Source organism: Oreochromis niloticus, linkage group LG14 (assembly GCF_001858045.2).
Source record: "Oreochromis niloticus isolate F11D_XX linkage group LG14, O_niloticus_UMD_NMBU, whole genome shotgun sequence".
Lineage (NCBI taxonomy): Eukaryota > Metazoa > Chordata > Actinopteri > Cichliformes > Cichlidae > Oreochromis > Oreochromis niloticus.
The window spans coordinates 37,973,192-37,984,932 of NC_031979.2; the positions used below are offsets into that span (position 1 = coordinate 37,973,192).

The 11,741-nt window shown below is 46.2% G+C and overlaps 1 protein-coding gene across 6 annotated transcripts; it reads left to right on the top strand.

Moving 5' to 3' along the window:
• The first annotated feature begins 1,100 nt into the window (after positions 1–1,100).
• gpr171 (G protein-coupled receptor 171) lies at positions 1,101–10,697 on the top strand. Of its 6 annotated transcripts, none has more exons than XM_003448970.4 (6): positions 1,101–1,232; positions 3,541–3,780; positions 7,860–8,102; positions 9,277–9,486; positions 9,623–9,751; positions 9,920–10,697. In XM_003448970.4, exons 3-6 carry the CDS (start codon positions 7,938–7,940, stop codon positions 10,445–10,447), a joined length of 1,032 nt encoding a protein of 343 aa, XP_003449018.1. In that variant the 5' UTR covers positions 1,101–1,232; positions 3,541–3,780; positions 7,860–7,937; the 3' UTR covers positions 10,448–10,697. The 6 variants fall into 6 exon arrangements, with proteins under 6 accessions (XP_003449018.1, XP_005474971.1, XP_005474969.1 ...); XM_005474912.2 differs by lacking the exon at positions 1,101–1,232 and adding an exon at positions 1,780–1,857; XM_005474913.4 differs by lacking the exon at positions 1,101–1,232 and adding an exon at positions 2,293–2,397.
• Positions 10,698–11,741: the final 1,044 nt, after the last annotated feature.

An 11,741-nucleotide genomic window follows, 5' to 3' on the forward strand; every position in this document is an offset into this window, starting at 1 on the left:
TAATTTAGCTTTAAAACCAGGATGTTTCTGGTTTTTCTAACGTGCTGAAGACTTTGCTCAGCTGCTGTGTTCTGCTGGTCAGTCAGGTTTGGTCACCTTGTTGTTGCTGAACAGACTCCGGGTCATGTGTGAGTAAATCACACGTTCTGGTTCTCGTGTGGTTCTCAGTCAAACCTCAGGTTCAGGTATTGAGAGTTCACTGATGATCAGTATCAGCACTGCAGACGGCGCACAAAGCAGACCTGCTGTCTCTAATCAGCATCTCTACACTTCCCATTTAACCTTCCTGCAGCGTTGGCTCGTTGTGTCACAGCGAGTCATGTGATCCACTTTCACGCAGTCCGGCGCATTAAACCTTCCCCACTGAGTCACCACACTCTCATCAGAGCTACATGCTGCTTTGAGACTCACCTGCATGCCAAACCCCTGCACAGCAGCCCTGCTCGGTTATCCCGAGCACACGGCGCCATCTAGCGACTTCTTTGAGAGGTGCGCTGGCAAAGCAAAACAATCATTAAATTAATGTTTCATTAATTATTTAATTCAGCTAAAGACAAAAATAATGCTGGATTTATTACTTTGAAATATGTTAAAATTTGTTCTCAGTTTACTTTGTGGTGACTTTATTTTTGGGTTATTTACAAGTTTGATTTGTAGGTTAATAATTGCTTAATTTTTGTTTTGTTGTTTATCTTTGAAAGTCAGACAGGAAGAGTATAGGACCAGCATGCACCGGGGTGGGCCCGTGGATTTGCACCAGAGCAGGAGAAGCAAGAAACAACAAACACTGATCTTTTGTTTGTTGGATAAATAAAACGTAAAGAAGTTTTGGACATTGGACTTGTTTCTCAGCAGAGAGCAGCAGCGGCTTGATTTTCAATGGTTGGACAAACAATGGAAAATAGTTTTTAGCCAACGTGATGAAGGTGAATGAAGTTGCATCTATGACTTTATTACTGATGCCCGTCAGGGAAACACAAAGACTGTAGAGCCGCTGTTTTCATCATCCACACGTTTCCATGTGTGTCGCAGTTTTTCAGTTTCAAAGGGACATGAGCGGTACATCCCTGCGTCCTCCCAGCCTCTCGGTGTCCGTGAATCAAACAGCGGCACTGCGGTAACTCCGTCTGACTTTGTTACCTGAAGTGGATAAATGATAGTATCATAGAAACACCCACGTGAGCTGTGTCCTCGGAAATCTGGGCTGGTGTGGACTCTCCAAGGACAAACTGGTAAGAACTGTTCCCCACCGCACTGAAATAAACAGGCTGTATCATAAACTATGATATAAGTGTGGCGGTGCTGTTAACATGTTTAGTTATAACGGACACTTTCCTGCCTTTAGTCGCGTTGATGGGCGGGGTTAGTTTTCTGTCTGCGACGTGTTTCACTAACAGTTAAACGCAACATGACCGAAAAACACACAAATCAGACGTTACTTAGTTTTTCTTTATGTTAGTAATTCTAACAGACAGCTGGTGCTTAGAAAACAGTTGAATAAATATTAAAAACAGATGATGTCATCATTTCTGGACGGGGTCAGCTGGTTCAGACGTGGAAACGCGCCTTCTCTTTCCTCCTTGTGTAAAATGATTTTTAATGCTAGTTTTAATTTAACACCAGATAATAAAGAACAGTGAATGATTCAGTCTAACGTGTGCTCCAGTGAGACATTAAACTAAAGTCACGAAACTTTAACCTGAGCCAAATAAACACTGAATGTCTGATCTGTGGCATCTGTGAGGTTAATTCAAACACACCGTCAGTCTTTTTGCTCCTGACCAATAAAATATTACCTGCTGATGTTCTCCTGCACGAAGCGACCGCAAACAAACGTCACGACGCCGATGTTCACAGGTCAGGAGAATGTCTTGGTCATCTTTCCCTTTGTCCGTTTTATTACTCTGATTTCAGCGCTTTCGCCTCACAGCTGAAGCGAGCTGTCTGTGTTTCACGCACATTTATAACTTTCACTGTTTTTCTTGCACAGAAACGTTTAAACTAAATGGTGATTTTAATTTGTTTTCCATAACAAAGAAAGACGTCTTGCACATGTTGTGACGTCACATCCTGTTAGTAGTCTGCCTGCGTCTTTTCTCTGGACATGAATTTAATTTGAAAATCATCTGAAATGATGGAGCAGCGAGTGTGTTACATTTGTGTAACTGCGCTTCCTCATCTCTGTGCGTGAAGCAGCTGAAAGTTTTTTCCCTGCAAAGAGTTTCTCGGTTCCTTCGCGTTCATCCACACAGCGCACTGTCGCGTGTTTTTGCAGAGATTTTTACAGCGTGGGAAACCGTGCTTCAATTTGCAGATACTTATCACAGCGCGTCCCGCCCTCCTACACATCCGCATCCAGCAGACACTTCCTGCAGGGATGCAGCACAAACCTGCAGCGTAAGAAGTGCAGGCTTGACTGTTTCTACTATTTCTATGGTTTTCTCCTCATCAGAGATCTCACACTGGTTTATCACTCTATCTTCACCTTATCATTCATCATGCTTCCTGTTCTTGGCTGTGCTTACATGTTTTCACTGCCTTTAAGTGTCATCTGCATGCAGGCTCTGCACATGAAAACGAGCCTGCGGGGCTAAATCACGCATCACATCATCCACACGCTCCTGAGATGAATTTGTTTATGTGCTTTTTCCCAGAACAAACACAAGCAGTGCAGCTTTGAGCTGTTGTGTTTACGACACCTGCTGTAGTTGTGCGTATGTTTCTGAGGTTAAGCATTAATCATCACAGTCATGTGTAAACCAGGCTCAGAGGGGAGTTCATGCTTCGCCCTCGGCCTCCCAGCAGGTACGGTATGAAAATCCTACGTTTCCTTCACCTCAGTTTTCAGGAAACTCGACCTCTGACCTTTAAGTCGAGGTCACTGAGATTCAGTCGTGTTCTCGAGTTATCACATTCACAAAGTCGTCCGAGCCGCCCGCCTGTCCACAGGACCCGGTGTGTTTCTAACTGACGTGCTGGTGCCGGGCGCCAGTTTTTCTCTCAGAGCTTCGTTCATCGGGGCTCAGATCCAACGAGGAGCTGAAATGCTCCTCAGAGAAGTTGCTCCGTGTTGACATGACATCATCACACGGCGGCTGTGCTGGGCTGAGCTCCAAGTGTGGGCTCGTGTTAAAGAAAACACAGAGAGCTTGATGAGCTGCAGCGGGTCAGAAGAACCGCAGGTGTGAACTCACCTGTGGACGTCGCTCGCTCTGTGCCGGGACCTGCTGAGGGATTTCTGTCACACAAACACGTCAGATGATGTCTAACCATTTATTTAGATTACATTTAATTATTCTTTTCTTTCACTAAAGCTGAAATTTTCACTGTTAAAGTGACGTCATCTTCCCCTTCCTCTCTTCTGTGGACTTTTGCTTTTTCTCCACTTCTGCTAAAAGCTGATAAGTGCGATCAGCCTCGCCAGATAAACCAGAAGTCGCTAAATTTATCTGTAAAGAATCATTACTCACAACTCAGTTGCTGGAAACGCCTTCAATATGCATATATGTGTGTGTGTGTGTGTGTGTGTGTGTGTGTCAGGGAGGCGGGGCTTGTGGTCACACTGACGACAGCAGCAGCGTGCTGCTAACAGGCAGGAAAACACCTTCCATCTGTCTGCAGCTTCCGCAGCTCCGAGCACATGATCTGCACTGACACACCGAATCAAACACACCCAGAGGACCCGAAGAGAAGCTGGAGGCCCCGCTCAGTCCCTTAGGGATCCAACACGCGGTCTGACAGCCCGGGAGGGGACGAGGCGGGAGGGGACGATTCACTCAGGTTTGTTTTTAAGAGGAAACAAAGCAGCGATCATGACTCTGTGGGAATGTTCTGTCTGTTTCAGGGGAACCATGTGAAATGGATGACCGGCACACTTACACACACAGACACACACTGACACACAGACACACAGACACACACTGTGAAATAATGAACCAACAGAGTTGAGATTTGTGATCTGAGACAGTCATTTTCTTTTCTCTTCCTGCTCCCGTTCTCGGATCTCGTCGTCTCCTTTCAGTAGTTTTCTGTCTGATCATTTCATGTCTCTGTGGTCGCTTTCGTGTCACTCTGGTGGTTTTACATCCTTTCGTGCTGAGCTTGTGTGTCTTTGGGGTTTTTTGATTGATTTAGAACAGGAAATGTCACCTCTGTGACAGTTTGGTAATCTTTTCACAACTTTTACAGCGAGTAGGTTTATTTTCTGACCTCTCCTCAATATTTCATACTGCTGTGTTAAAGGATTACAAATGAAGAACCGAAAGCTGCAGTTCCTCTAACATCCAGCAGGGGCTCGAGCAGTGAGGCGAAACATGTTTACAGCCTGATACAGAAACGGTTGAGCAAATTCCTCACAACAACTGTACGTAACTCACCTGTTTAATTGTATCAAGGCGTAAAGTTTGCATTATTAGGGGCGTGGCCTCTTTGACTGGCAGGTAGCTGTAGCTGTCTGCTAGGCTTCGCCTCGGCTCGTTGGAGTCCCCGAACTGGACCTCTGGACCCCGTTTGTACGTCAAAATCCAAAGTCTACAAACCAGTGTGTAAACACTATGCTGTCCATCTTTTATATACAGGCTGTTCCTTTTTAAGGTTCAGGGGATAAAAACACTGAATTTATCCTAAAGCAGCAGGTTCCTCAGCGCATGCAGAAATGCATCTTGGGACTCGTGGTTCTCCCCTTCAGCTTTCACCTCTTCGTGTCTCTGTGGTCTCGGGTTTGGACATTTCTGCCTCCTCTGCTTGTTTATCATAAGACTGCAGCTGCAGGTGGAAATTCTAGTCCCAAACCCTGGTGTCTGAGTGCCATGACCTTTAGATGACTCTTCATTTTCAGAGAAAGCTAAACCCCCGGTGTCACTTTCTGTAAAGCTGATTTTCCCCCAGTTTGTGTGACTCAGTACAGACGATTTCCTTCGTCTAAATTTTCCTGCTTTATTCTCCTTATTTGGATGAAAAATGACCCACTGTTGGCGACACAGTTTATTTTTACTTGGGTGCACATGCGTCGTCCTCCTGCCACAAATATTCACAGAATGTGGATTCATCCGCTGCTGAAAATAGTCCTGAAGACGAGCGCTCTCTTCTCCTGTTTCGTTAAAAATACCAGCGTTTGTGAGGCTTGAAAAAAAGCCAGTGTTCAGGTGAAGCCACAGACAGAGAGGAAGTCAGATCGTGTTCGAGGCCATGTTCTCCTGGTTTGGGCCGAGAACTTTGAGGACTTCCTGTTCCATCGATGGGGAGCTCTTTCAGAACGAATGAGGCCCTCATGGGAAAAACTGTTAAGGTAAAACACCTTTGTGTGAGTGTTGGGGACATCATGGCCCCCCAGGGTGCTTTTTGGCATCCTCCATTTTGATTTGGGGCGTGAAGCGAGCAGCGGCCTCCTGATAGCATCACTATCGACCACCACGCTCAGCCGCCTCAGCCGGGCTTTAACTTAGGGTGAACATATTTTGACTTCCAAAAAAAAAGACACTTGGCCCCGTCATGAAGAACTTATACTGTTTGTTCAGAGAAGATTTTAACATATTTAAATGATACCCTTTCTGTGCCGTTAATGAATGGTGAAATAAAATATGTCATAAAGGCTTTTACAAGTCAACGAGTGCAAAAAAAGCGGACGGTTGGTCACCCTACTTTAACTTCTGACGTCTGGTTACCGTTTGGAAACGAGCGCCGTGGAGGGAGGACGCCCCGCTCTAAGAAAGCAAATGTTTCATTACGGAGGGTGGATTTGTGCAAATTAAAATGTGACTTTTTGTGCAGAAGCAGGTGGAAATAACTTGTTTAATGTGTGCAGCTCCCAGCGGCTGGCTCAGTTCAGCTTTGGGTGTTTTAATTATTTTAGTTTTTGTGGTTTTGATGGGATTAAAAAGAAATGTTTTCCCAGTTAAATGCAGCAGATCTGTGATCCTGACTCGACGTTACAGGATGTTTCTTACCTGCTGATCCTCTCTGAGAGGATTATTACCAGGAGAGGATGAGTGCTGATGGTCTGCAGCTGTAATCAGAGGATCTGTATCAGTTTGTTTTTCTTCGACATGAAAATGAGCTCCCGTGATGGCGAGCTTTCTTTTCTCTGACTTCCTGCTTCACACAGGTTTGCTGCGACCACAGAGCTTATTTTACATCCTGCACCTCAGCATGTGCCCGTCTCACACCTCGGCTCTGCCACAGCTCGCTGCTGTTTCTAAAAAAGCAGAAATGCTCAGAGGTCAGAGGCTCGTGTGTAAACATAGAAAGCAGCTTCTCAGCCTTTTTATGTTTACGTGACAGTTACATTTATAAATGCTCCCGCTGTCTGTACTGAGCCTCAAAACCAACACTTTTGGTTTAATGTTTTATAAGATGTGCAGTTCATCTGGTTTGTGGCTGCTTATAATAATGCAGATAACAGGAAATGATTCACGATAAGAAAACATCTAAAAACATCAGAAATAACAAGTTTGAGGGGAGTTTGTTAGAAGATGAAGAAGACCTGAAACCAGCTGTGAGCAGCTCTGTGGGCACATCGGGAGGATTCAGTAGCTGCTGCTTGTTTTCAGGGTTTAGATGGTGAGAGATCTGAGGTAAACCAGACGCTTTAACAAACTTCAAACAGGGCGCTTCATGATGATTCCTCTGATTTCAAAACTTATTGACAAAAACCTGTGAGTTTGAAATTGTAGACGTGCTGGATTTCCACTGTGAGCGTGAGAGGAAAATTAGTGCAGCTGAGTGTTTGAAGCCGTCGGCTGTAAACCTTTTTCTGTGTCAGGGCCTGATTCAAGTCTGTTTACACTGCAGGGAGAAAGTTCCCTGAACACAGAGTCACATCACGGACACATTACAGACACGTGTCAGTTAAGATCAGATGAGACTGTGCGCGGCTGATCAGCACGTCCTGTTTGCAGCAGCAGCTGTATGAATTCTTATAAAGACGAGAGAAACGTGTCTGTGCTGCTGCTCTGTGCACACTCACAACCTGAACATCAGCTCCCCGAATCTGAGTTTAATGCGTTTGTCTCTGTTTCTTTGTGTGTGTGTGTGTGTGTGTGTGTGTGTGTGTGTGTGTACCATGTTTGTGAGGACCAACAGCCTTACGGGGACAAATCCCCGTCCCCACGAGTTTGAAGACATGTTTGAGACTCAAAATGTGGTTTTAGAGTCAGGGTTACAGTTAGGTTATGGTTATGGTTAGCATTCATTTTTGATGGTTAAGGTAAGCAGCTAGGGAAAACATTATGTCAGTTAGATGTCCTCACTAAGATATGAAAACAAGAGTGTGTGTGTGTGTGTGTGTGTGTGTGTGTGTCACAGCTGCTGCAGATGTGCAAACTTGCATATAACAGTTTGAAACACTGCATACGGCGGGGTCTCTCAGAGCCCCGCCCCCTGCTTGGCCGATGACCTCTCACAGTTTAAAAGGACTCTCATTGGCTGGTGCCAGCAGCTGTAACACCTCCTCCCCACCTCAAACCTTCCTGCTTCTTCTTTGCTTCCCTCCTGCTGCAGAGCTTTCCACTTTTCCCTGTCGACCGACACAACTTTCCTCTCACCGACCCTTTAACACATTCATGCCCGCCTACAAATCTATGCACCTGTACCTAAACTGGCCACTTTTTCATGCTTCTCATGAATCCACTGCCAAAAATGTGAAATAATTTATGAAATACAAACATTTTTTGCAGGTACTGGGAAATAAATGAAACCAGTGTGTTTAAACTGACTGCAACACTTTCAGTGCAGACAGATAAAAATGCAATCACACGTTTTTTTAAATGTGCTCAATCGATCTCTCTGCGTTTCTACAGAGGCCGTAATACAAACGAGGTTTTGTGGTTTAACCTTTGGAGTGGATCCTCTTCCTGTTTCAGGCCGACAGTGAATGCAGCTGTGAGCAGCCCAGCAGCCTCTCTGCTTTCACCTCCCGACGAGCGCCACATCACCTCACGATGACTCCTGCCATCAATCTCAGCACTGGCGGCGCTCCGGAGAAGTCCTGCATCGTCAACGACCAGATGGGACCCTTCACAGTTCTCTACATCCTCATCTTCATCATCAGTCTGCCTGGAAATCTGGTGTCAGTGTGGGCCTTCATCCACAGCCCCAGAGCCAAGGTAGGCGGGACGACTCGAGATAACCCGAGGTCACACATGAGGTGAAAAGTGAGGCGAATGTCCCGTGGCGAGGTGTCACATGACAGTGTAAAGGCGCTTGAAGAGCACGTATCAGATAAGAGAAGAAGAAGTGATGTGAGGATTTGTGGTCAGTTGTGGTGAAATGAGCTGGAATGAGGATTTGTCTGACCCCGTGACTCACAGTAAGCTTCTCTTTTCCTCGGACATAGAAGAAGATTTAGAAAAGAGTCGAGGTTTTAAAAATGAAGCTTTAAAATGAAATCGTCCGTCGGCCTCTGACTCCTCTGTGCTCAAGGCTCTCAGATGGAGATGTGGACAAAAAGACCGCAGAGTTAAACCCCTTTTGCATCAGTACCTACTCAGATTGACTGGTTTTCCATTACAACCCAGTGTGCGTGCTTGTCGTCATAGCAACGCATCTGCGTGTCCAGCGACATAATAATATGCGATACGAACGCTACAACAAAGGCGGACGTCGAGGCAAGAATAAACCTGCTGCTCGCTCTGTGGCCTTTCTTTTGTAGACGTTTCCCTCGTTTCCGAGTTTAAAAAATAACAGTTTTAATTTTTGTGAATGAGACGCTCTCATGACTCATCGAGTGACGCTTCTGACCGGCCAATCGGTGGCATGCAGTCTGATGACGTCACATTTTACTACCTGCCTGGGCGAGCAGGTACTTTGACCTAATGGAAAATCCTGGAAACCATGGCGAACGGTTGCCAAGTCGATCCGATTAGGTACTAATGGAAAAGGTTTGTAAGACACTTCAGCACAGCCTTCACTTAAAAACACCCATGAACACACATTTACGCCTGTGTGGTGTAAGTACTCCCACCTTACCCAAACTCCAGGTTCTGGACAAATTCAAAGACCTTTTGGTCACTTTGAATTTAATTTGTTAGAATGTATTTATTGTCTCCAGAGCTGCAGTTCCTCTAATGTCCACTGGAGGCGCCAACAGTGAGTCAGTCCCCACAGACCCTCATGTTAAAAGGTGCAACAGAACTGCTTCACAACAGCTGCATGAAGGATGATTATTTTAAACACTCACCTGGTTAAATTGTATTAAGGCAGCTGCAGCACAGGTGGCTGTAGAGGCAGAGCTGATGATTTGAGTCCGTGTCCATGTTTAGATGTTTTTGTGTCCCTCAGCAGAAGAGCGCCAGCATCTACCTGATTAACCTGCTGGTGGCCGACCTGCTGCTCCTGCTCGCGCTGCCCTTTAAGATCATGAAGGACCTCGGGGTGGCGCCGTGGAACCTCATGGTGTTCCACTGCCAGGCCAGCGCCGTCACCATCTACATCAGCCTCTACGCATCCATCGCCTTCCTCGCCTTCATCATCACGGACCGCTACCTGCAGGTACTCTCCTGCCTTCTGACTGTTCAAAAGCAGCACTCGGGTTAGCGGGCACGACGCACCGTTCGGTCTTTCTTATGTATTTAGATTGAAATTGTTTTCAGACGTCAGAAACAAGAATGTGAGTGTCCTCCTGCAGGAATGCCACACTGTGCGCTCTCTGCGGCTGCAGGAGGTCGGCTTCGCCCGGCTGCTGTCGCTGGTCGTTTGGCTGCTGCTGCTGCTCATCATGGTGCCCAACATGGCCCTGCCCATAAAACAGGTCAAGGTAAGGCAACAGTCCTGACAATAATCCTCTGTGACTGTTGGAGGTGCACGATTCACATTTCTAAAGTGCACCGTGCAGGCCAGCGGCGGCTCTTGGAGACATTTTGTCCTCTGAGCAGAAGGAGGTGACGCTGTGCCTCAGACTTGTTTGTTTCTGTTGCTCCTGCAGGAGCAGACCTACCTCAGCTGCTCTTCACTGAAGGAGGACATCAGCCTCCACTGGCATGCCCTCACCGTCTTCCTTTGCACGGCGCTCTTCCTCAACGCCTCTGCCGCCACGCTCATCTCCAGCACCCTGGCCGTCAAAAAGCTCCTGCGCAGCCGCAGCGACCCCAAACTCTGGGCGAGTGCCAGGAAGGTTGCGGCGAGCGTGGCGGCCGTGGCGTTGGCCTACGTTTTCAGCTTCGTCCCCTACCACGTGGTCCGCACGCCGTACACGCTGGCCCAGACCAAAGTCATCACAGACTGTGAAACCAAGAAGCGGCTGTTTCTGGGGAAGGAGTCCACGCTGCTGCTGAGCGTGCTCCACCTCTGCTTCGACCCACTCATCTTCTTCTACCTTAACGCCCCGTTCAGACACACCATCAGAAAGCTGTTTCCCTGCCTCGGAAACCACGCCATCAGCAACGCAAAGGAAGAGGCGGCAGAGGAAATGATGCAGCCGGCGACCTCTGCACAGCAGGAGGCTGCATGCTAACCGCACCGTCTCCTCCAGGATGGTGGTTAGCTTAGCACAGTGACTGGAAAGTGTTAGCTTAAAATGCACTCTACAAAGACTACAAACATGGACTAAAGACTTACAGATGCTCCTCCATGTGCAACAGGATTCAACTTGACTTATTAAACTTATAGATGATTACTCACTGTTCAGTTTTTATCAGTGTGACTGATGTTAATAAAATAAGGACAAACAGGTGAAATTATTAAAACTCTGTGATGCTGTTACATGTTGACTCTGTAACTTTCTAAATATCTGTAATTATTAATTCATACAGATGAAGCAAAGAAAACAAACCCGATTGGTCCTTTTAAGTGCTGTGAGCATCTGTCACCAGCAGAGGGCAGCAGTGACCAGCATTCACCACAGTGCTACTCACCTGAAACACCTTATACAACCTTATATATCCCTCTTATCTTTTTCAACAGAGGACACGATTATTAAAGATAAATACAACAACAAAAAACATTTTTAATGTCATGTCAACAGGTCAGAAAGCAGAATCTAAACACTGTGATGATGATGATGATGATGATGATGTATTTAAAGTGCGCCTTGGGAACATTTACTGAAGAAGTAGAAAAGCTGTTGATCCGAGTGATCCCGTTAATGTTCCTTCAGCTTCAAATCAGCAGTTATGCACAGTTACGATCCTACAAACAGGCCAAACGCCGTCGGCGCGGAAATAAATCAATCAAATGACGAGTGTGGCTGTTCTCACGTGTAGCGGGATCTGACTGTGGAACTGCACGCTCATTGGCTGACACCTGATCAATCACATCCTTTGCCAATAGGCACATCCTAGATAACCATCCTTTCCGAAATCTAACACCACGATGATCCCAACAGGTTGATTCTGTTCATCTGGACGTTTCAGTGGGAGAAACGTTTCATCATCATCAGGTGACTTCTTCAGTCTCAGCTGACTGCAGGTTTCAACCTTATGAACAGGACATTTGCATAATGACTGGAACCAGCAGCACTGAATAAACAATAAGCTGTGAGGTCAGTCATTGATCAACAACCACTGATCAATAACCATGCGTCCCATTCACAGAGAGTTGGGGAATGGCTGCAATCACAGCATTGTAAGATGGTGACAGATGTACCCTTAGGCCCCTCCTCCATTCAGAGATGGTCTTTCTCTCACGTTCATTCAGTGAGAGTTATAAAGGTTATAAAGGTTAAATTAACGATAGAGACCAAACATCATAAACATGTTTGTTCTTTTGGAGTCTCTGGTGGACATCAGAGGAACTGCAGGATTTGGTTC

Excerpts from the sequence above, each read along its gene's own strand:
- gpr171 (XM_005474910.4), top strand. The coding sequence starts at position 5,237 with ATGGGGAGCTCTTTCAGAACGAATGAGGCCCTCATGGGAAAAACTGTT. Across the intron at positions 5,288-7,859 it reads TCATGGGAAAAACTGTTAAG|GCCGACAGTGAATGCAGCTG; the intron begins GTAAAACACCTT and ends TTCCTGTTTCAG. Across the intron at positions 9,752-9,919 it reads TGCCCATAAAACAGGTCAAG|GAGCAGACCTACCTCAGCTG; the intron begins GTAAGGCAACAG and ends TTGCTCCTGCAG.